This window comes from Ranitomeya variabilis, chromosome 3 (assembly GCF_051348905.1).
Source record: "Ranitomeya variabilis isolate aRanVar5 chromosome 3, aRanVar5.hap1, whole genome shotgun sequence".
Classification (NCBI taxonomy): Eukaryota; Metazoa; Chordata; class Amphibia; order Anura; family Dendrobatidae; genus Ranitomeya; species Ranitomeya variabilis.
In genome coordinates this window covers 173,805,797-173,830,629 of record NC_135234.1, presented here as the reverse complement: position 1 = coordinate 173,830,629, position 24,833 = coordinate 173,805,797, and the positions used below count along the sequence as shown (strand labels likewise).

Below are 24,833 nucleotides of genomic sequence, written 5' to 3'. Positions count from 1 at the left end.
CCCTTCCGAGCCCTGTTGTGTGCCCAAACAGTGTTTCCCCCCCACATATGGGGTATCTGCATACTCAGGACAAATTGTACAATAACTTTTGGGGTCCAGTTTCTCTTTTTACCCTTGGGAAAATAAAAAAAAAATTGTTGCTAAAAAATCATTTTTGTGACTAAAAAGTTAAATGTTCATTTTTTCCTTCCATGTTGCTTCTGCTGCTGTGAAGCACCTGAAGGGTTAATAAACTTCTTGCATGTGGTTTTGAGTACCGTGAGGGGTGCAGTTTTTAGAATGGTGTCACTTTTGGGTATTTTCAGCCATATAGAACCCTCAAACTGACTTCAAATGTGAGGTGGTCCCTAAAAAAAATGGTTTTGTAAATTTCGTTGTAAAAATAAGAAATCGCTGGTCAAATTTTAACACTTATAACTTCCTAGCAAAAAAAATGTTGTTTCCAAAATTGTGCTGATGTAAAGTAGACATGTGGGTAATGTTATTTATTAACTACAGTATTCTGTGTCATATAACTCTCTCGTTTACCAGAATAAAAATTGCAAAATTTTAGCCAAATTTCCATTTTTTCACAAATAAACGTAAAAATGATCGACCTAAATTTACGACTAACATGAAGCCCAATATGTCACGAAAAAAAACTCAGAACTGCAAGGATCCGTTGAAGCATTCCTGAGTTATTACCTCATAAAGGGACACTGGTCAGAATTGCAAAAAATGGCCAGGTCATTAAGGTCAAAATAGGCTGGGTCATGAAGGGGTTAATGCAATGTCGCGGTGACAAAAAAACCCCATAATTCTGGCGTTTCTAATTTTTTTTCTCGTGACGCCGTTGGTTAATCCTTTTTTTTTTTTTTTAATTGATCGGGCGATTCTGAATGCGGCGATACCAAATATGTGTAGGTTTGAGTTTTACTTTGAATGGGGCAAAGGGGGGTGATTTAACCCCTTCCCGACCTGTGACACAGCGTATGCGTCATGAAAGTCGGTGCCAATCCGACCTGTGACGCATATGCTGTGTCACAGAATGATTGCGTCCCTGCAGATCGGGTGAAGGGGTTAACTCCCATTTTACCCGATCTGCAGAGACAGGGGGAGTTGTACTTCAGCCCAGGGGGGGTGGCTTTGCCCCCACGTGGCTACGATCGCTCTGATTGGCTGTTGAAAGTGCAACAGCCAATCAGAGCAATTTGCAATATTTCACCTATGAAAATGGTGAAATATTGCAATCCAGCCATGGCCGATGCTGCAATAGCATCTGCCATGGCTGGAAATCATGTACTGCCCCCCCCCCACGATCTCCTCCCCAGTCCTCCGTTCTGTCCGGTACCCCCCTCCGTCCCCGTTTGCTCCCCCGTGCTCCTTTCCACTCCCCCGGTCCTCCGATCCCCCCGTGCTCCGATCCACCCCCCCACCACCCCCTCATACTTACCGAGCCTCCCGAAGTCGGTCCGTCTTCTCCCTGGGCGCCGCCATCTTCCAAAATGGCGGGCGCATGCGCAGTGCGCCCGCCAAATCTGCCGGCCGGCAAAGTACATTTTGATCGCTGTGGTAGGTTCTATCACAGCGATCAAAATAAAAAAATAATAAATAAACCCTCCCCCTTTATCACCCCCATAGGTAGGGACAATAATAAAATAAAGAAAATATATATATTTTTTTTTTCCACTAGGGTTAGAGTTAGAACTAGGGTTAGAACTAGAACTAGGGGTAGGGTTAGGGTTATGGCATGTGCACACAGTGCGGATTTGGCCGCGGATCCGCAGCGGATTGGCCGCGGATCCGCAGCGGATTGGCCGCGGATCCGCAGCGGATTGGCCGCTGCGAATTCGTAGCAGCTTTCCATCAGGTTTACAGTACCATGTACACCTATGGAAAACCAAATCCGCTGTGCCCATGGTGCGGAAAATTCCATGCAGAAACGCTGCGTTGTATTTTCCGCAGCATGGCAATTCTTTGTGCGGATTCCGCAGCGTTTTACACCTGTTCCTCAATAGGTATCCGCAGGTGAAATCCGCACAAAAAAACACTGGAAATCCGCTGGTAAAACGCAGTGCCTTTCACCTGCAGATTTTTCAAAAATCGTGCGGAAAAATCTCACATGAATCCGCAACATGGGCACATAGCCTTAGGGTTAGGGTTGGAATTAGGGCTAGGGTTGGAAATAGGGTTAAGATTAGGCTTGTGGTTAGGGTTACGGATAGGGTTAGGGGTGTGTTGGGGTTACAGATGTGGTTAGGGTTGGGATTAGGGTTAGGATTAGGGTTGGAATAAGGTTACGGGTGTGTTGGGGTTAGGGGTGTGTTGGGGTTAGGGTTGTGATTAGGGTTATGGCTACAGTTGGGATTAGGATTAGGGGTGTGTTGGGGTTAGTGTTGAAGTTAGAATTGAGGGGTTTCCACTGTTTAGGCACATCAGGGGTCTCCAAACGCAACATGGCGCCACCATTGATTCAAGCCAATCTTGCGTTCAAAAAGTCAAATGGTGCTCCCTCCCTTCTAAGCCCCGACGTGCGCCCAAACAGTGGTGTACCCCCACATTTGAGGTACCAGCGTACTCAGGACAAACTGGGCAACAACTGTTGGGGTCCAATTTCTCCTGTTACCCTTGCAAAAATAAAAAATTACTTGCTAAAACATAATTTTTGAGGAAAGAACAATTATTTTTTATTTTCACGGCTCTGCGTTATTAACTTCTGTGAAGCACTTGGGGGTTGAAAGTGCTCACCACACATCTAGATAAGTTCCTTCGGGGGTCTAGTTTCCAAAATGGGGTCACTTGTGGGGTGTTTCTACTATTTAGGCACATCAGGGGCTCTGCAAATGCAATGTGACGCCCGCAGACCATTCCATCAAAGTCTGCATTTCAAATTTTACTACTTCCCTTCCGAGCCCTGACGTGTGCCCAAACAGTGGTCTACCCCCACATATGGGGTATCAGCGTACTCACAACAAACTGGGCAACAAATATTAGGGTCCAATTTCTCCTGTTACCCTTGTGAAAATAAAAAATTGCTTGCTAAAACATCTTTTTTGAGGAAAGAAAAATGATTTTTTATTTTCACGGCTCTGCGTTGTAAACTTCTGTGAAGCTCTTGGGGGTTGAACGTGCTCACCACACATCTAGATAAGTTCCTTGGGGGGTCTAGTTTCCAAAATGGGGTCACTTGTGGGGGGTTTCTACTGTTTAGGTATATCAGGAGCTCTGCAAACGTAACATGATGCCCGCAGACCATTCCATCAAAGTCTGCATTCCAAAACGTCACTACTTCCCTTCCGAGCCCCGGCATGTGCCCAAACAGTGGTTTACCCCCACATATGGGGTATCAGCGTACTCAGGAGAAACTGGACAACAATTTTTGGGGTCCAATTTCTCCTGTTACCCTTGGGAAAATAAAAAAATTGTGGGCTAAAAAATCATTTTTGAGAAAAGAAAAATTATTTTTTATTTTCATGGCTCTGCGTTATAAACTTCTGTGAAGCACTTGGGGGTTCAAAGTGCTCACCACACATCTAGATTAGTTCCTTGGGATGTCTAGTTTCCAAAATGGGGTCACTTGTAGGGGAGCTCCAATGTTTAGGCACACAGGGGCTCTCCAAACGCGACATGGTGTCCGCTAACGATTGGAGCTAATTTTCCATTCAAAAAGTCAAATGGCACGCCTCCCCTTCCGAGCCTTGCCGTGCACCCAAACAGTGGTTTACCCCCACATATGAGGTATCGGCATACTCAGGAGAAATTGCCCAACAAATTTTAGGATCCATTTTATCCTGTTGCCCATGTGAAAATGAAAAAACTGAGGCTAAAATAATTTTTTTGTGAAAAAAAAAGTACTGTTTCATTTTTACGGATCAATTTGTGAAGCACCTGGGGGTTTAAAGTGCTCACTATGCTTCTAGATAAGTTCCTTGGGGGGTCTAGTTTCCAAAATGGGGTCACTTCTGGGGGAGCTCCAATGTTTAGGCACACGGGGGCTCTCCAAACGCGACATGGTGTCCGCTAAAGATTGGAGCCAATTTTTCATTGAAAAAGTCAAATGGCGCTCCTTCCCTTCCGAGCCCTGCCGTGCGCCCAAACAGTGGTTTACCCCCACATATGAGGTATCAGCGTACTCAGTACAAATTGGACAACAACGTTCGTGGTCCAGTTTCTCCTTTTACCCTTGGGAAAATAAAAACATTTTTGCTAAAAGATCATTTTTGTGACTAAAAAGTTAAATGTTCATTTTTTACTTCCATGTTGCTTCTGCTGCTGTGAAACACCTGAAGGGTTAATAAACTTCTTGAATGTGGTTTTGAGCACCTTGAGGGGTGCAGTTTTTAGAATGGTGTCACTTTTGGGTATTTTCAGCCATATAGAACCCTCAAACTGACTTCAAATGTGAGGTGGTCCCTAAAAAAAATGGTTTTGTAAATTTTGTTGTAAAAATGAGAAATCACTGGTCAAATTTTAACCCTTATAACTTCCTAGCAAAAAAAAAATTTGTTTCCAAAATTGTGCTGATGTAAAGTAGACATGTGGGAAATGTTATTTATTAACTATTTTGTGTCACATAACTCTCTGGTTTAACAGAATAAAAATTCAAAATGTGAAAATTGCGAAATTTTCAAAATTTTTGCCAAATTTCTGTTTTTTTCACAAATAAACTCAGAAATTATCGACCTAAATTTACCACTATCATGAAGCCCAATATGTCACGAAAAAACAGTCTCAGAATCGCTAGGATCCGTTGAAGCGTTCCTGAGAGTTATTACCTCATAAAGGGACACTGGTCAGAATTGCAAAAAACGGCAAGGTCATTAAGGCCAAAATAGGCTGGGTCATGAAGGGGTTAAACTTTTTTTTTTTATTATTGTTTTCATATTTTTTAAAAACATTTTTTTTTTTTTTTTTTTACTTTCGCCATGCTTCAGTAGCCTCCATGGGAGGCTAGAAGCTGGCACAACTCGATCAGCTGTGCTACATAGGAGCAATGCTGGGATCGCTCTTATGTAGCTGAATTCCTGCATTGCTATGAGCACCGACCACAGGGTGACGCTCATAGCAATTCGGCATCAACAACCATAGAGGTCTCAAGGAGACCTCTGGTTGTTATGCCGACGCATCGCTGACCCCCGATCATGTGACGGGGTCAGCGATGTGCTCATTTCCAGCCCAATGGGCGGAAGTGGTAGTTAAATGCCGCTGACAGAGTTTGACAGCGGCATTTAACCAGTTAATAGCGGTGGGTGAATCGCGATTCCACCTGCCAATATTGCGGGCACGTCAGCTGTACAAAACAGCTGACATGTCCCGGGTTTAATGCGGGCTCCCCGCCGCAGCCCGCATCAAAGCAGGGGGATCTGACCTCGGACGTACTATCCGAGGTCAGAAAGGGGTTAAGTAGAAAAAAAAAAAATCCAAGACTGTGTCCAGACTTCAAAGGAGTCAAAAAAAATAAAAATGGTACTGATCTTGGAAAATGGTGAAACCATTGAAAAAAAAATTTTTTTTCCTCCAAACTTTTTTTTTTTTTTTAAACCACTAAAATACAAAAATAGCACATGTATTGCTGTAGTCATGCTGGTGAGCAGAATCATACTGCAAGGTAATTTTCATCACAAAATGTACACCATAAAAAAATTCTTGTGTTTTTTTTGTTTTTTCCCCTCAATTTCTCTCCATTTGGAATTTTTTCCCATTTTCTCGTACACTGTGGTAAACTGAATGGTGTCATACAAAAGTACAACTGGTCCCGTAAAAAGTAAACCCTCATGTGTCTGTGTGGACAGAAAAAAAAAAAAGTTATGGATCTGGAAAGAAGAGGTGGAAAAAAACAGAATCTCAAAAACAGAATCGCTAAAATGGAAACATGACCTGTTCCAAATACAAGTGCAATATTTATAAAGGAAAACTAAAACTTTTAGTCCTAGTGGTCAAACTATCCATCTTAGCATCTCTGCTCCAGACCTCCAGCAGTGGTTAGTGATGATCTTGTTATATAAATGACATGATTTGGTTATTACATAACAGAAGTTATTTCAGACGTCCCATCTTGGATTACAATGCACGGACTGGACGAATGTCTCTTGATCCCCAGCGTGACTGCCTCAAAGAAATATATGAAGAAGTCACGCTCCTGGTCAGGAGACGTGTGGCCAGTCCATGCACTGTAATCAAGGATCAGATGCCTGAAAGAGCCCCAAGTCTGTGGAGCACCAGAACAAGGCTCCTTCCGTCTAACAGAGCCCAGTGTGAGCCAGCAAGTCGGAATTGAAGTCACATGAGTAGATGACGGAAGCGCTGTTGGAAACCGGGATCGTCGGCAGACTGAGTATATTAATGCACTGTACTACACTATATACACAGGGTTAGCCAATAAAAAGTCTAATGGGAGTGCCTACTTAAAGATAGGCAATGAGATCTACTTATTACAGTAACTGCAACATTACGTGTAGGCTGGGAAGGAGACCAGTGACGACATCACTTACTTCATTAAGTTTGTCAGCAAATTCTCCTACTTTATGGCCAAATTTCTTGATTACATAGATGGTGACACATCCCATCGAAAGCATGGAAATGGTTTCATGATTTATGACGTATATTTCTTTTGACAGGAGGTAAATAAGAAGACCAGTCCCAAACATATAAGGGCCTACACAAAGAAAAAAAAAAAGTTAAATCTTAAAATGGTATATATACTTAAGGTTGTCTTTTTCTCTCAGCTCTACAAAACGAAAAGCTAGATCATTATTCTGAGATGCCCAAAACAAAAAGGTGGCTGCTAATGATGAGCGAAGATACTCGTTAGGGTACCGTCACACAGTGCCATTTTCATCGCTACGACGGCACGATTCGTGACGTTGCAGCGTCGTATAATTATCGCTCCAGCGTCGTAGACTGCGGTCACACGTTGCAATACACGGCGCTGGAGCGATAATTTCATGACGTATTTGCGATATAGAAGCTGTTGGTTACTGTGCGCACATCGTATACAACCTGTGTCACACGATGCAATCATGCCGCCACAGCGGGACACTAGACGACGAAAGAAAGTTTCAAACGATCTGCTACGACGTACGATTCTCAGCGGGGATCCGGATCGCAGTAGCGTGTCAGACACAACGATATCGTAACGATATCGCTAGAACGTCACGAATCGTGCCGTCGTAGCGATGAAAATGGCACTGTGTGACGGTACCCTAACTCGAGATTTCCCGAGCACGCTCGGGTGACCTCCGAGTATATTTTAGTGCTCAGAGATTTAGTTTTCTTCGCCGCAGCTGGATGATTTACAGCTACTAGCCAGGCTAAGTACATGTGGGGATTCCCTAGCAACCAGGCAACCCCCACATGTACGGAGCCTGGCTAATAGCTGTAAATCATTTAGCTGAGGAGATGAAAACTAAATCTCCGAGCAGTCCGAAATACTCGGAGGTCACCCGAGTGTGCTCGGGAAATCTCGAGTAACGAGTATATTCGCTCATTACTAGTGGTTGCAGCTCCTAGCTACAAGTGATGACCATTCACTTCCATGAAGACTGATGGTGGCCAATAGGGCAGAGCTCTGCAGGGGTTTTGTTCCAGGGGTGGCTGGAGGCTATAATGCCAAAATGGTTTTACTTCCATGTAGACGAAATGCATCAGAAGCACTCACTTCTGAGCATTAGGCGATATCAAGTATATTTTGTACCTGTGACTCCGGTTTTGGGGTAAAGAAACTGAAAGAACTCTTCAGGAATCAACCAATGGCGAACTTTCCCCGGTTTCTCTGGTAGGGGCGGTACAGGGGCCAAGGCCGGTTGTCCAGTGTGGAATGGTCGGTATGTGTTCAAAACTCTAATGGAGAATTAAAAGAAAAAAAATTAAGGAAATAGAAACTGGGGTACATAAATGATATACTGCACCATATATGAGGTACGATGTCAGGTGGTATAGGGGGGTGGTATTACGGAATTAGGCCGGAGTCACACTACAGCGAGATACGGCCGAGTCTCGCAGGTTAAAACCAAGCTGTGGCACCGGTACTCCGGAACGGAGCGTGAGGCTCCATGTGTTGCTATGCGGCCGCATGCTCGGCTCTAGAGTGTTGGTGTCAGAGCTTGGTTTTAACCTGCGAGACTTGGCCGTATCTCGCTGTGTGTGATCCCGGCCTTAACGAGAGGTTACGTTGATCATTCTGGCTTTGCTTAGTTAAGCTTTGCTTGGAACATGCCATCAAAGCGATAATTCTAATACCACCACCCATACACTGGGAATCTCTGCAGGGCCCTCACTGATCACAATATCAAAGCCCCCAATTGCAAAGGTTTATGGGACTGTTCTCATGATTAGCAAGAAACTCAGCAATTGGACCATACAAATATCACCTTTCCTTTGGATATCAGTTTTAATGGTAAATCACAAATCAAGCACAGAAAAGCTTAACTCAACAGTGGCCAGAAGACTTGCCTAACCTCCTGTCCTTGTACATCGGGTGAGGCTAGTAATGTACATTTTAGAATGCAGATTTCGCTGTAGAACTTACCCTCAGCGCTATCTTCTTGCTAACTCACACACATAAAAATGGAAATTGGATTTGCCAAAACGTACAAATATTTACATCTCCGCTATCACTATTTTAACCCATTTTGGCATCTGGACATACCAAGATGGAGCAGAGTTCACGCTATATAGAGCAGGAAGCAGCTGGTATAAGCCTCTAACAGCACTGAGCCAAGCTAGCTCCAATCACTGGTGTCTAGCTCCTGACAGAGGCGCTCAAGAGCTGCCAACCTGTTCCGGTGCCCTGCCTATCAGTCCCAACGGCTGCTGAAGGCACCTCCCAAATGATACCATCTTGGTAAATCTATGAAGCAGGGCTTCATAAATGATTGTCATTTTCAGTATGTAGCAGGTTCAAGTACCAATGAGGACTAAAAAATTCTAATTACTGTTTTTTCCTTAGTTAATAATATATTTAAAATAAGTACATTTGGTATGGACATGTCCGTAAAACAATGAACTATCAAAATGATTTATCCAAAATCGTAAACAAAAGAAAAAAAAAGAAATGTGCCTATGCAAAACGTAAAAGCCCAGGAAGACCGAATGCTACAGGTGAAGTAGTGGAGAGGTTTCGAGCCCACAGAAATCAACATGTCGCGATTCCTCCTCCATAAGTCGTGATCTTGGAATTCCTCAGCCGACTGGAAGATTCTGTGATGGCGCCAGAAACCATATCACATACATCTATTGTACCATCTACAGCGAGCCGTCCATGGCATCCGCTACGAACCCTGTGCACTATCAGGCGGTATTGGAAGATGATGCATTGGCTTCCTGGCTAGTGTTCTGTGATGATGCAACCTTCCACCTAAGCGGAAAGGTGAACCGTCAAATTGTCCGAATATGGGAACAGAAAGTCCCAATGCCACTGTGGAAATCTAAAGAGATAAAGCTTTAAAGCTTTCTGTGTAATCTCGAAAACAAAGGTGTACAGGCAGTATTTTTTTGGTGAATAGTGAATTTGTTGAATATACATCGTACCTCAATGTTACAGTTATGGTTGTTTCTGCAACAGACAATCAATTCCTGAAACTTGATTTTAGAAAAAGACGGAGCTCCACCCTAATGGCATTCAGAGGTGCGTCGCTATCTCAACAAGGAGCTCCCAAACCGGTGGACTGGGCGCTGTACTGGTGTTGACTAGGCACTATTCAGATGCTCCCCCGATCTGACAGTATGTGTCTTTTTCCTTTGGGGGTACGTCAAAGACATTGTGCACATACCACCATTGCCAGAAACACCGGATGAGATCCGACACTGCATTACTGCTGCTCCAATGACCTTCGATGGGGCCATGTTGTTTGTGTCTAACATTTGTAAGAATTATGTGCTAAACTTAAAGACTTTCTGTTAGTTACCATGTATCATTCACTATTGCGCATCTAATACATTTTAACCCCTTCACCCCCGGAGCTTTTTCCGTTTTTTCGTTTTTCGCTCCCCTCCTTCCCAGAACCATAACTTTTTTATTTTTCCGTCAAGATGGCCATGTGAGGGCTTATTTTTTGTGGGACAAGATGTACTTTTGAACAATACCATTGGTTTTACCATTTCGTGTAACAGAAAACGGGAAAAAAATTCCAAGTGTGATGAAATTGCAAAACAAAGTGCAATCTCACACTTGTTTTTTGTTTGGCTTTTTTGCTAGGTTCACCAAATGCTAAAACTGACCTGCTTTTATGATTCTCCAGGTCATTACGAGTTCATAGACACCTAACATGTCTAGGTTATTTTTTATCTAAGTGGTGTAAAAAAATTCCAAAGTTTGAAAAAAAAAAAAAAATTGTGCGATTTTCCGATACCCGTAGCGTCTCCAATTTTCGTGATCTGGGGTCAGGTGAGGGCTTATTTTTTGCGTGCCAAGCTGGTGTTTTTAATTATACCATTTTGGTGCAGATACGTTCTTTTGATCGCCCGTTATTGCATTTTAATGCAATGTCGCGGCGAACAAAAAAGGTAATTTTGGCGTTTTGATTTTTTTTCTCGCTACGCCATTTAGCGGTCAGGTTAATCCTTTGTTTTTATTGATAGATAGGGCGATTCTGAACGCGGCGATACCAAATATGTGTATGTTTGATTTTTTTTTTAATTGTTATTTTGATTGGGGCGAAAGGGGGGTGATTTAAACTTTTATATATTTTTTTTATATTTTTTAACACTTTTTTATTTTTTATTTTGGCATGCTTCAATAGCCTCCATAGGAGGCTAGAAGCATGCATTACACGATCGCCTCTGCTACATAGAGGTGAAGTACAGATCACCTCTATGTAGTAGAAATGGTCGTGTACTTTAAACGCCGACCACAGGGTGGCGCTCAAAGCATTCGGCCATCAACAACCATAGAGGTCTCAAGGAGACCTCTGGTTGTTATGGCAATGCACTGCTGACCCCCGATCATGTGACGGGGGTCAGCAGTGCGAGCACCTCCGGCCGCACGGCCGGGAGCGCTAGTTAAATGCCGCTGTCAGTGCTTGACGGCGGCATTTAACTAGTTAATGGGCGCGGGCGGATCGCAATTCTGCTCGCGCTCATTGCGCGCACATGTCAGCTGTACAAAACAGCTGACATGTCGCGGCTTTAAGGTGGGCTCAGCGCCGGAGCCCACCTTAAAGCAGGGGATCTGCCAGCTGACGTACTATTCCGTCAGCTGGCAGAAAGGGTTTAAATATCCATTTTTCACACCCAATTAATATTTTATAATCACCCTCTATATATGAGGAAGTGTGGCAACCCAAAAAAATTACTCCGGTTTTTCAATTTGCTATCCTTTTCAGTGGTTAACAGTTTAAATTTTGGTCGATTGGATTTTTTCAGACACTTAGATACCAAAAAGGTTTATTTTTCTTTATTATTTATTGCTGGATGGGGCAAGGGGAGGCTATTTAAACTTTTTATAAATTTTTACTTTGCTTTTTACTCCTTAGTGAACTGGAACCCGTGATCGCTCGCTTATACTATAACACCTTGAATATGGCTGAGCTTCACAGGAGGACCAAGATGGCAGCCACAGAGACCTTCAGTATCCCCCAGATGCCATGGTTATCTATTGGCTGACCTCGATTGTGTCAAGGGCGGGCGATGAAAGCAAGTGCACCGGCAATTGCGCCATTTAACTGTTACCATCAGTGATTGACAGCAGCATCTAAATAGTTAATAGCAGCACTCAGAACTCGCTCTGGTTGCTGCTGTTACAGAAAAATGTCAGCTATGTATTATTCTTGGGAGGCATCTGATCTCTATAACGCAGGCTCAGCTCTTGAGGTCGGCAAGTGTTTAAATGAGAAAAAATATAGAAAAGATCAGCAAACTACTGTCTTTACTGCTCATTGAATGTTCCAGATATCTGAAGGGGTCTTGCAGAATACCAGGTACAGAAAATCTAATCCACATGTTGGGGATTCTCACCTGTAGAAGTGTCAACTATAAAGCTGCAGATGAATATTGCTTAAAGCGGTAACGCTCTACTACACAACCCCTTATGAATGGCACAGGGCGCTGCATAAACTAAAAAAAAACCTATACCTACCTTTGGATTGGCACCGCTACTCCATTTGTCTCCTGACAGAAATAATGTTGTATGACCACTGCAGCCAATCAGCTGTCACTGATCAGATGCAGCCTTTACAGTAAAGCCCTAGCAGGAACAAAAACACTGTTCTTCTGTGATCAGCGGGGGTGACACAGGGCTGTGAGAAAAGGGGAACGCCACCAGTTTGGGAGGTTAATCTGGATTCATGTATTCATGGGGCCACAGACTGGAGGCTGCCCAGAAGTGGACAACCCCTTTAATAGAATACTTGAAAATGGTTCATATCCTGGGTCAGGGCTTCTAGCACTCCCAATGATAAGAATAGCTCAGCTTCAGCTTGCACTCATAATGATGGAAACTTCAGCTGGCCCCATTATGAGTCAATGTGGTCCATCAGCCACTGTTAGGATCCGCCAACACAACACCAATGTGAACAGATCCTAAACCAGGCAATCAACTTACTACAGGGAGAAATGCTGAACTCTACTCACCCGACCGTGACGGGGGCTGACTTCTTCAAACTGGAAACTACAAAAAGAAAGAAAAATGGTTTTACAAGCCAGTAGTGTGCGCCGGACCACCCGGCGACAGGCCGACCGCCACGCGCAGGACCACCCGGCGACAGGCCGACCGCCACGCGCAGGACCACCCGGCGACAGGCCGACCGCCACGCGCAGGACCACCCGGCGACAGGCCGACCGCCACGCGCAGGACCACCCGGCGACAGGCCGACCGCCACGCGCAGGACCACCCGGCGACAGGCCGACCGCCACGCGCAGGACCACCCGGCGACAGGCCGACCGCCACGCGCAGGACCACCCGGCGACAGGCCGACCGCCACGCGCAGGACCACCCGGCGACAGGCCGACCGCCACGCGCAGGACCGCCCGGCGACAGGCCGACCGCCACGCGCAGGACCACCCGGCGACAGGCCGACCGCCACGCGCAGGACCACCCATGCACTTAGCTCATCCGCACACAAGCCCAGCCGCTGCTCTATCGCTCCCTATGGGGCTGCCGAGCTCTGCACTAGTACTGCTGCTATATGGGGGAGGGGATAAAAGGGTCCCGTTGCTGAGATGGGGGTCCCAATGGTCAGATCCTCATATCTATTAGTAGTTGGTGAGACCTTGCCCCTTTAGCATGCCTACAGAGGTTCGGTGATAGAGCAGGGACGGATCCGGACAAGGTCACAGCGGATGGGGCAGCAGTGACAGGACACAGGCTGGGCCCCATACAGCCCCACTGCGGGGGACACACGGTGCACGGTCTCCCGGCATACACCGCGGGCCTCCCTCACAACTCACCCGCCACCAGGGAGGCTCTGGACAACATGGCGCGGGGCTGGAAGCAGGAGCTCGGAGAAAACCACAAAGCCGCCGCCGCCGGTCACCGGTGCCCTCAGTGTCCCTGACAAGAGCCCAAGGATCAAGATGGCGCAGGACACGCCCAGCTCTGACGACTTCACGCCTCACTTTACGACAGAAGTGTCAATTCCGCCATCTTTAGTGAGGTAATGCCCTTATACATCAGTGAGGAAGGGATGGGGCTCTCGTAACATATGCACAACCTTCCCGTATAGTATAGGGCGCCCGTACCCACTCACTATACGTACACTACCGGCATACTTTACTCCGAGCTGCCGCTTAGTGTACGACCCGGAGAGCTGGCGGGACCGGGACAAAAATGTCTCCTTGTGAGTTTCCGTCAAGGACGTTCGACGGTGGGCGTGGTCTGGAGGCGCGGTGCTTGGCGGGAAGGTTCGCAGAGAGCGGTGTTGAAGTTGCACGTGTGGGGAAAATGAGCAAAGCGAGTCCGTGGGGGAGTCCGATGCGGGCCCCGGCGTGTATGGAGGCGCAGCTGGGAGCCGTGCGGTACCGGAGAGGTCAGCAGGGGAGGGCAGCGACCGCGGGGAGCCCACCGTCCGGCATGTCGGGGCTCCCTGTCCCGGGAGATCAGGGACCTGCTTCCCACACACCGGTCCATAATCGCCTGCTGCACCCTAATGTTACTCGGGAGGCAGCGGCTCCGTGCTGGCAATGTTCACACGTTGCGTTTCTGCTGCAGGTTTCATTGCTACAAATGTTCGGCTGCGTTCTACAGCACCAGCACAGGCTATGACATCTCAGCTAGCTCATGCACACACGTTTGTGTTTTTTCTTCGTGACTAAATTAGAATACTGCACCATGTCACATTTTTCAGTGTTTTTTTCACCCATGGAAAGCAATGAGTTTGTGCAAAAATGCAATAAAAATCGCAGATATCAGGGTTTGCTGCATTTTAGTGGAAAAAAGCAGGTACAGCCGTGTGTGAAACCCTTTTATTTTCCCAAGTTTAAAGGAGTATTCCATCTCCAAGATCCTATCCCAATATGTAATATTAGCAAATACCTCCAATTACAAATCTGGGATAGTCCTTCTGATTCGCTATGTCTTTCCTCACGTGCAATACTTCACTGTATTCAAACAAGCAACACTCGCTTTTAAATCTGCTCTCACCTCTGCTAAACAGGCCGACTTCACAACCCTCGTATCTTCCCTATCCTACAACCCCAAACAGTTATTCAGAACCTTTAACTCCCTCCTCCACCCCCCACTAACCTCCCTCATCTCTGCTGAGAACTTGGCCACACACTTTAAAAATAAGATCAACCAAGCAAGGCAAGTCTTCATTGTTCACCCATCACAACCCCTTTGTATACCAGACCAATGCCCAAACCCCATAACCTCCATATCCAACATCACTGAAGGGGGGCTTAACTGTCTCCTCTCCAAATCGCACCTCACCACCTGTGCGCTCGACCCCTATCGCTATCTTCTGGCACCTTCTCTTCTTTGAAACATGCCACAATCACGCCTATCCTTACAAAGCCAACCCTCGATCCAACTGCTATGTCCAGCTATCGCCCAATATCGCTGCTCCCATTCGCTTCCAAACTCCTGGAGCAGCATGTCCATGCTGAACTTTCCTCCCACCTCTCATCTAAGGGTACTGTCTCACAGTGGCACTTTGGTCACTACGACGGCACGATCCGTGACGTTCCAGCGATATACTAACGATCTCGCTGTGTCTGACACGCTACTGCGATCAGGGACCCCGCTGAGAATCGTACGTCGTAGCAGATCATTTGAAACTTTATTTTGTCGCTGGCTCTCCCGCTGTCATCGCTGGATCGGCGTGTGTGATGCCGATCCAGCAATGTGTTCACTTGTAACCAGGGTAAACATCAGGTTACTAAGCGCAGGGCCGCGCTTAGTAACCTGATGTTTACCCTGGTTACCATTGTAAATGTAAAAAAAAAAACCCACTACATACTTACATTCCCGGTGTCTGTCACGTCCCTCGCCGTCAGCTTCCCACACTGACTGTGAGCGCCGGCCGTTAAGGTAAAGCAGAGCACAGCGGTGACGTCACCGCTCTGCTGTGCTTTACGGCCGGCACTGACAGTCAGTGCGGGAAGCTGACGGCGAGGGACGTGACAGACATCGGAATGTGAGTATGTAGTGGTTTTTTTTTTTTACATTTACAATGGTAACCAGGGTAAACATCGGGTTACTAAGCGCGGCCCTGTGCTTAGTAACCCGATGTTTACCCTGGTTACCCGGGGACTTCGGCATCGTTGGTTGCTGGAGAGCTGTCTGTGTGACAGCTCCCCAGCGACCACACAACGACTTACCAACGATCACGGCCAGGTCGTATCACTGGTCGTGATCGTTGGTAAATCGTTTAGTGTAACGGTACCCTAACTTGCTCTTTGACAATCTACAATCTGGTTTCCGCCCCCATCACTCAACTGAGACAGCCCTGACCAAAATGACTAACGACCTACTTACAGCCAAAGCTAACGGACAATACTCTGTACTCCCCCTTCTAGACCTGTCCTCTGCTTTCGACACAGTTGACCACTGCCTCCTACTACAGATCCTCTCCTCTTTTGGCATCAAAGACCTCGCCCTATCCTGGATCTGCTCATACCTTTCTAACCGCACATTCAGCTTCTCCCACTCCCACACTACCTCCTCATCACACCCTCTCTGTTGGAGTCCCCCAAGGCTCTGTTCTAGGACCCCTACTCTTCTCAATCTATACCCTTGGCCTGGGACAACTCATAAAGTCCCATGGATTCCAGTACCACCTCTATGCTGATGACACTCAGATCTACCTCTCTGGCCCCGACGTCACCGCTCTGCTGTCCAGAATCTCAGAGTGTCTATCAGCCATATCCTCCTTCTTCTCCTCTCGCTTCCTCAAACTCAATGTGGACAAATCTGAACTCATCATCTTTCCTCAATCTCACAGATCTTCCTTACCTGACCTATCTATCACAATCAATGACATCATGCTTTCCCCCGTACCAGAAGTCCGCTGCCTCGGAGTAACCTTCGACTCTGCCCTGTCCTTCAAATCGCACATCCAAGCTCTTTCCACCTCCTGTCGCCTCCAGCTCAAAAATATCTCCAGAATCCGTCCTTTCCTCAACTGTCAATCTACTAAAATGCTTGTGCATGCCCTCATCTCCCGCCTTGACTACTGCAACATCCTTTTCTGTGGCCTCCCTGCTGCTAACACCCTTGCACCTCTCCAGTCCAGCCTTAACTCTGATGCCCGACTAATTCATCTCTCCTCGCTACTCCTCCGCTTCACCCCTCTGCAAATCTCTTCACTGGCTCCCATTCTCTCAGTGTATTCAGTTCAGATTACTAATACTGACCTACAATGCCATCCATAACCTTTCTCCTCCATATATCTCTGAACTAATCTCCCGATATCTTCCCTCACGTAATCTCCGGGTCCTCCCAAGACCTCCTTCTCTCCTCCACACTTAGGCTATGTGCATATGTCAGGATTTCTGGCAGAAATTTTCCTGACAAAAGCCGGACATTTCTACCAGAAATCCGCATGCGTTTTTACCGCGTTTTTGACGCGTTTTTTGTGCGTTTTTCCCCAATGCATAAAATAGCGGGAAAAACGCGAAAAAACTGCAAATTTACTTAATATGCTGCTTTTTTTTTACCACGATGCGTTTTTTTCACGGAAAAAAACGCACCATGTGCACAAAATGTGCAGAATGCATTCTAAATGCTAGGATGCATAATGTATGCGTTTTTAATGAGTTTTTATCGCGAAAAAACCTAAACGTGTGCACATACCCTTAGGCTAGGTTCTCATTGCGTTATAGTGAGAGCGCTAACGGACAGCGTTGCACGGCGAAATTAACGCCGTGCAACGCGTCCGTTAGCGCTCCCATTGCCAGCCATGTTAAAGCGCATTGCTAGCGATGTGCCGTTCTTTTGTGGCGCGCCTCGGACACTGCAAGCAGCGTCCGCGGCGCGCACAAGGTCCGTTCCCCGCTCTCGCAGATCGGGGATCTGCGCTAGTGGGGACGTTTAACGCAACCCCGAAAAAGACATTGCGTTAGCGCTAAGCACTAGCGGATTGCGCTAAACGGATTGCCCTAACGCAATGAGAACCTAGCCTTATTCGCTGCCCAAAGTGTGAAAGTAAACAATTCCATTCCTCTCCTGATGCATCACTGCTGTGGCCAGTGATTGGATGCAGGAGTGACACGTTCATGCAAACAGAAGAACATGCACAACCCCACCACATTGAGTCCAGCTAAAGCCCAACCTGACTGACAGCTGCAGCTTGTACTGAGCTGTTTGAGAACTCAGCAGCAGAGAGGAGGTCCACTGAGGAGCTTCCCAGCTATATGGGTGGAAATTTAAGTTTAAAGGGAACCTATCAAGTGAAAAAAATGCTATTAACTTACAGATATGTGGTTAATCTGCAGGTTATCGAAAAGTGCTGCAGAATATGTTGGCGCTATATAAATAAAAATTATCAGCGTTCTTACCTGCCTGGCACCTGCACTTTGAGTCCCGCTGCCGGGAGGACATGAACCCAACATCTGCAGGTTAATAGCGTTTTTCATATAACAGGTTCCCTTTAAACCTTTCACCGTAATTACACCAGCCTTATCAGGTCTAAGAGCGCATTGTAATAGTAAGCATCTTGTATTGTGGAATTGGTGACAATTCCCCTTTAAAGAGTGAGAATCCCGCAATGTTTTTTGTGAATTCTTCCACCTCCTACTATTGCTATCACTTTGCAGATGGCGCCCTGCTTCTCTCTGCCTCTAGTCTGAATTCTCGGACATGGGGAGGCTCCATTTGGGTTTTCAAGGATCCTGCAGCAGCCCCCAATGAGAGCCTGTGTGCGGCTGGGGTACAGACGGAGACTGGCGTAGCAGATGTGGCCTGGGTACTGGAGCGAGGGATCCTGGTGGCCTCAGATTCTGGTAATGTCTGATTTCCTGTACTGTACACACCTAGTATTCTAAGGGTCGGCGTTAGTCCTACCCATAGTATTATGGGTGGTGGGCACCCCAGGTTTCTTATGACGTGTCTGTGTTTCCAGGGGCCGTGGAGCTGTGGGAGTTGATGGACAATGAATCTCTCCTTGTAAATAAATTCACCAGATATGAACATGATGACATTGTCACGTCAGTCAGTGTATTCTCCGGAGGGACGCTGGCTGTCAGCGGGAGCAAGGATTTCAGGTCGGATGTTACACTTTGTAAAACACGATATTGGTGACTTATGGCAAGTGTCCTAATACCGATCTCATTCCAGTGTGCAGATCTGGGATCTCTCGCAGAAAACTCCACTGAAGTCTTATAAAGGTAAGTCCACACCAATGCGGATCATTTTATTATGGCTTTACTAATACGCTAAGGGCATAGAGGAACATGGAGTGAGGTCCGGCCTGAGGATACCGCTCAGAAGCTAATACAACTGGTGCAAGCAAATCCCACTAATTTACAGGTAATAAGAGGATGGATTAGTGGGTGATGGAGAAGGACCTGACTACTGTGCAGCCATGGTCTGCGAGTTAGCACTGGGACTGGATCCAATGCAAGTAGATCTGATGTGCTCGGATCTGGCGTTATCGGAGCATGCTCGGGTGCTAACTGAGTGTCTTTGGCATGGTCAAAATATGCTCCAGTTCCCGCAGCTGCATGTGTTACAGCTGTGGCACTAGAGTTCTAGTCCTCGTCCTCTCTGAAGAGACTATTTGCATATTTCCCAGAGGAGCATTGCGGCTTTAAGTCTCCTCATCTCGGCATGCTTAGCATGTCAAGGAGAAACAATACTTCATGGATAGCTGTCGAGCACGCCAAAGACACTCTTAGCTCACGAGCGTGCTCTGTTAACACCCTAACCCAGCACATTCGCTCATCACTATTGGCTGCACTTGAGGATTTGATGCAGGTTTTCTGCTTCGCATCCACATTTTGGCATCAGAATCCGTACATGTTGCTCGTGGATGTTGTGGAGTATTTCGTCCCATACATTGCAAGAGTGAAGACCGCATTGAATTTTGCCCAAAGCAATGACATGCTGAGAATTTTAAAATGCACATATCACGATTTGTGTGGAATATTTCCCACCACGTGTAGGTGAGAATTGTGAAATCTCATTAACTCAGTAGGTACTGTATTACTCTGCAGATATTCCACATGCTAATCCGCCCTACACGTTATGAATTTGGATGTTGACAATCTGCAGCTTAATACTACCGTATGTTCACACCTTGCATTTTTTATTGCTGATTTTTTTCTTATTCAAATTTTCTGCTGCCTTTTACATTACCAGCAAGATCTATGAGATTTCAGAAGTCTCATTCACACAGCTTGGTTTTTTGTCCTCCATATTTTGTGCAATGCCTCGGTTTTTGCAAAATGCAGCATGTCACTTCTTTCAGCGTTTTTTTTCAGCATTTTTCAACCATTGAAAGCAATAGGCGGTGCAAAAAATGCTGCAAAAACTCAGGTATCAGTTTTTGTGGCGTTTTCTATGCCAAAACTTGAAGTAGAATCATATTTTTTTTTTTGTATGCAAGAAACTTTATCAGCATGCACAAGAGACAAATGGACCACGACAACAAAAAAAGCAGCAAAATCTGCTTTTTTTTTTTTTTTTGAAGCAAGTTTCTTACTGCCAAGAGAGCAGGTTTTGACTGCAAAAAAAAAAAAAGCATAAAAAACGCAACATGTGAACATGGCCTAATAGAGTACCTCCTATATTATTGAGATCTTAGAGAATCTTATCTACATGTTTTGGAGATTTTCCGCACATAAATTTACATGATGCGCGCAATGTAAAATGTGCAGTATGTCATTTCTTTGTGCGGACATTATTGCAGTGGTCACTCTTGCAGTGCATAGGGTGAAATTCTTAACACAATTTGCGTGTAATATGTCTGGAGTTTGCTGCGAATGCGCAGTGGAAAGTCTGCATGGAATCTAGAACATGCAGCCAGCCAGCATGGCGTAGGTGTGGACATTAGCTGCGTCCTCTCTCCCCTGCTCATTGCTGTCACTAAAAATGTTTGCATGCCCACCATCCTGGAATTACGGGCACTCTAAAGTAAATTCTGTGCAATGAGGGCCCCACATGGCACAGAGATGCAGGAGCCACCGTCCTTCCTTAGTCATTCTCTTTATGAAGGGCCACTCTCGCTGGCAGGGTGGTAAGCAGCAAACATTTTAGGTGTTGCCTAACGTTACATTTACCTACAGTTAAAGGGCTTGTCTACTGTCATGAATCCCTGTCCACACGCCCTAGTAGAGCAAGGTATTGGAAGCTTAGACTCGGTTTTGATTAGACAGCTTTGCAGAAATCAGCTGATTATCACCACAACTTGAGACAGCCCCTTAAAAAAAAATAAAAAAAAATTCACTGGATTTATTTTTTTTTTATTTAAACAGAATACCCCGTCCAACTGGTGCTGCTTCACTGATTCCGGAAAAAGTTTTTCTCTTTCTTCTGTGCCCCTTCAATCAAAAATTATAGCCCCTCCCGGAATTATAGATGCATATTTCCAACTGGGCATAGTCAGAGGAGAAAAAAAGCAAAAAGCAAACACCCAGAGTGACGTCCTTTATTAAATGCCCAGTTGGTCGAAGGGAAAATTTGCATCTTTTTTTTAGGAGGGTGGGGGTGGACATAGCTCTGGAACAGAGGGGCACAAAATATAAATACAAACTCTTCGAATATCAGTGGAGCAGCCACAATTATGGGAGATTCTCAATATAAATGGAAAAAAAGGGAAATTTCTGCTTAAAATCAGACATTGTAGAGGGAGCGTAAGAGCCTACTGCACAGTGTAATACATTGAATTCAGTAAGAAATGATTGTTACCAATGGGGTTATTACCTGTATTGATACTTGCTACACGGCGGAGGCCTCCTATCACATAGACACTTACTGAGAGTTTTTTGATTATTTTGAATTAAGGCAAATTAAAGGCATTTTCTAGGGGCTGTGCTGGTTGGATACAACATTGCTTCTAGAAAAAGGTCTATGCTTACATAAGGCACCACCTCCAGCCTGTACGACCGCACACAGAGATCACTTAACTCTGCACTGCCTGTGTGCTGCCTCATTGCACAGGACTTTGCCCTATGTGAACCCAAATAGCTATACGGGGGCACCACGGATTGTGGGATCACACTAAGACCTGAAAAAACCAATAGTACACAAAAAAAGAAAAAAGACCAGGTCTATATGCATAGGGATCACCACATAGAATGTTTGCAAAAAAACAACACAGCTTTATTAGAAAAACAACAATACAAGTAGCAAACCACATATACTTTTAAAAACATTTAAAAAGGCATACACTTGCCATATGAAACAGCCCATAATAGGGCAAGTAGCCCGCACAGAACTCTCAAAGTTTACACATGTAGAGTAGCTATATCAATGTGACCAGCCCCATATAGACAGCATACCCCTATAATATGGACAGCCAACTTGCACAGACCCTATATAAATAAGATGAACAACAAAATTGCACAGACCATATATAAATAATATAGCCGTGCACCACAATACGCATGCCCATATAGTCTATGTTGAAAATAGGTAAGGTGTTACACGTATAAACCCCACACAATATATAGGTGGATAAATTGGGTCTAACCCCCTCATAAAGAGTAACCATGTAGCTGCATGATAAAGCAAACAAATAAGTAAATGGAAAGACCACCCAGAATTACTTTATGCCAAATTATGGTGCATGGGTCCTGGGGGCAACATAAGCCCAGTGTTCCATAGAGAGCATAGCCACTTGTTGGTCAGTATCCTTATAGTTACCAATCATAGGATGACCTGAGGTTTTTAAAATATAATATGCCGCTAGGCAGAGTCCAAGTGCGGGCTACACAACAGCCCAACGCGTGTCGCCACGCTTTGTCAGGGGTATTGTGTAAGTGCAGGATCTGCTACTTAAATATCAGAGAGTATTAACAACATATACCTAAATCAGCTGTGTCGATGCTACGTCGCACCGCATGGAGCTACCGGCAGCGGCCATTACAGCTGACCCCTTGGTCCAGAGCGCATGCTCCGGCGTCCCATGGACGTCACCGCAGTGACGTACCGTTGCTAAGGATACCAAAATGCTGTGTGGTGAGCGCGTGCGCGATGAGCGCCAAGGAATTCCCTGTTAGTATTCTTAGGGCGCATGATCAAAACGTCTCCTGAGTTGCGGAGACTTCACCCACAGTTACCAAAGTTGCAAAGTCCTGTTTGGTGATCGCGTACATAATGCACAGATCGAAACCTGGTGGTAAACTAGTAATTCTAATTGAACCCCCAAAATGAAATGCTTACAAAAATGATTATAAGGCATACATTGGGACCCAAATAGGCAGTACAGATGACCGTTATCTATAAAACCCAGTGAATAAAAGATCTTCGTTTAAACCACGAGGGGTTAAACAGTTCAGTTCGAAGATCCATCTGGACTCCCGTCTCAAAAGCTCCGAGGTGATGTCCCCACCTCTAATGTTGGATTGAACTCCCTCCAGTCCCATAATCTTGGTGTCTTTCCACTGGGAGTCATGTACCGCCAGATAATGTGAAGCCACGGATGAGATGGTCTTGCCCTTTGCTTTGTCTTTTACAGCCGTAGTGATATTCGAGAAATGCTGTTGGATACGTTTTCTTAGTTCTTGCGTAGTTTGACCGACATAGATTTTATGGCAGGGGCAAATCAAAGCGTATATCAAATTACGAGATTTGCAATTAAAGTAGGCCTTGGTGGAAATCTGTAAGGAGAAAAAGGACAAAAGAGATACATCACCAAGGGTGAACGGACAGATATTGCAATTCCCACACTGGAAAGTCCCATTCAATATGACCCCCCTATTTAGCTTCCTGGTAGGGCGCTGGAAGTGACTATGACTCAGGCGATCTTTTAAATTCTTCGCCCTTCTCGCATGCATGCGTATTGTGGTGCACGGCTATATTATTTATATAGGGTCTGTGCAAGTTGGCTGTCCATATTATAGGGGTATGCTGTCTATATGGGGCTGGTCACATTGATATAGCTACTCTACATGTGTAAACTTTGAGAGTTCTGTGCGGGCTACTTGCCCTATTGTGGGCTGTTTCATATGGCAAGTGTATGCCTTTTTAAATGTTTTTAAAAGTATATGTGGTTTGCTACTTGTATTGTTGTTTTTCTAATAAAGCTGTGTTGTTTTTTTGCAAACATTCTATGTGGTGATCCCTATGCATATAGACCTGGTCTTTTTTCTTTTTTTGTGACTTTGCCCTATGTATGAGCCCTAAATATCATTTCTTAGACCAATACATGCCATGAGTTGAGAAGTATATGATATATGGATTGTATTGCATTTTTTATCACTATTAACCCATGGCATTGTTACTGTTGAATTTTCGTTAACTTTTATGTGATTTGTTTATTTCCATTTTTTATTTCTTAGCACATTCCGGCCAAGTGAATTGTGTTTCCACGTGCCCTGGCAAAGAAGCAATCTTTCTTTCTTGTGGTGAGGTACGGCTTCATGGTTATGGCATCTGTTCTTTAGAATTACAGTAATGTCATTTTCCAGGGCTTGCGTAGTTTTTCTTTAGGATGCGGTGCAGTCCGGGTTTTATTATCTGACACATTATATACTACTAGCTGAAGAGCCCGGCGTTGCCTGGGCATAGTAAATATCTGTGGTTAGTGATAGCACCTCACTTCTCTTATTTTCCCATCACGCCTCTCATTTTCCCCATCACATTTTTCATTTTCCCCCTCACTCCTCTTATTTTCCCCCTCACTCCTCTCATTCCCCCCCTAACACTTGTCATGTCGACCTCACATCTGTCATTTTCCGATCACTCCACTATTTTCCCTCACTCCTCTCATTTTGCACTCACACCTTTTCATTTTCACCTCACACCTCTCATTTTCACCTCAGTATATACATGTTTGTCATCTCCCTTATATATAGTATACACCTGTATGTCATCTCCTGTATATAGTATATACCTGTATGTCATCTCCCCTGTATATAGTATATACCTGTGTGTCATCTCACCTATATATAGTATATATCTGTGTGTCATCTCCTCCTGTATATAGTATATACCTGTATGTCATCTCCTCCTATAAATAGCATATACCTGTATGTCATCTCCTCCTGTATATACTATGTACCTGTAGGTAATCTGCTCCTGTATATAGTATATACCTGTATGTCATCTCCTGCTGTATGTAGTATGTACCTGTATGTCATCTCCTCCTCTATATAGTATATACCTGTGTCATCTCTCCTGTATATAGTATATATCTGTGTCATCTCCTCCTGTATATAGTATATACCTGTGTGTCATCTCCCCTGTAAATAGTATATACCTGTGTGTCATCTCCTCCTGTATATAGTATATATCTGTATGTCATCTCCTCCTGTATTAG

The 24,833-nt window shown here is 45.2% G+C and overlaps 2 protein-coding genes across 3 annotated transcripts in view; one reads left to right on the top strand and one right to left on the bottom strand.

The window, feature by feature from the left end:
* ATP5PB (ATP synthase peripheral stalk-membrane subunit b) overlaps nucleotides 1-13,723 on the bottom strand; it is a 30,114-nt gene extending 16,391 nt beyond the window's left edge. The window contains exons 1-4 of the mRNA XM_077294884.1: nucleotides 13,363-13,723; nucleotides 12,547-12,583; nucleotides 7,673-7,818; nucleotides 6,471-6,634 (exon numbers count right to left, since the gene is read on the bottom strand). Coding sequence (XP_077150999.1) covers nucleotides 6,471-6,634; nucleotides 7,673-7,818; nucleotides 12,547-12,583; nucleotides 13,363-13,390 — 375 coding nt within the window. The 5' untranslated portion in view covers nucleotides 13,391-13,723. The remainder of the gene's footprint in view (nucleotides 1-6,470; nucleotides 6,635-7,672; nucleotides 7,819-12,546; nucleotides 12,584-13,362) is intronic.
* Nucleotides 13,626-24,833, top strand: part of WDR77 (WD repeat domain 77) — a 31,984-nt gene continuing 20,776 nt past the window's right edge. The window contains exons 1-5 of one of the 2 annotated variants that reach the window (XM_077294881.1): nucleotides 13,626-13,940; nucleotides 18,169-18,354; nucleotides 18,474-18,615; nucleotides 18,689-18,738; nucleotides 23,854-23,924. In XM_077294881.1, coding sequence (XP_077150996.1) covers nucleotides 13,742-13,940; nucleotides 18,169-18,354; nucleotides 18,474-18,615; nucleotides 18,689-18,738; nucleotides 23,854-23,924 — 648 coding nt within the window. In that variant the 5' untranslated portion in view covers nucleotides 13,626-13,741. The remainder of the gene's footprint in view (nucleotides 13,941-18,168; nucleotides 18,355-18,473; nucleotides 18,616-18,688; nucleotides 18,739-23,853; nucleotides 23,925-24,833) is intronic. The other variant, XM_077294883.1, reaches the window with a different exon arrangement.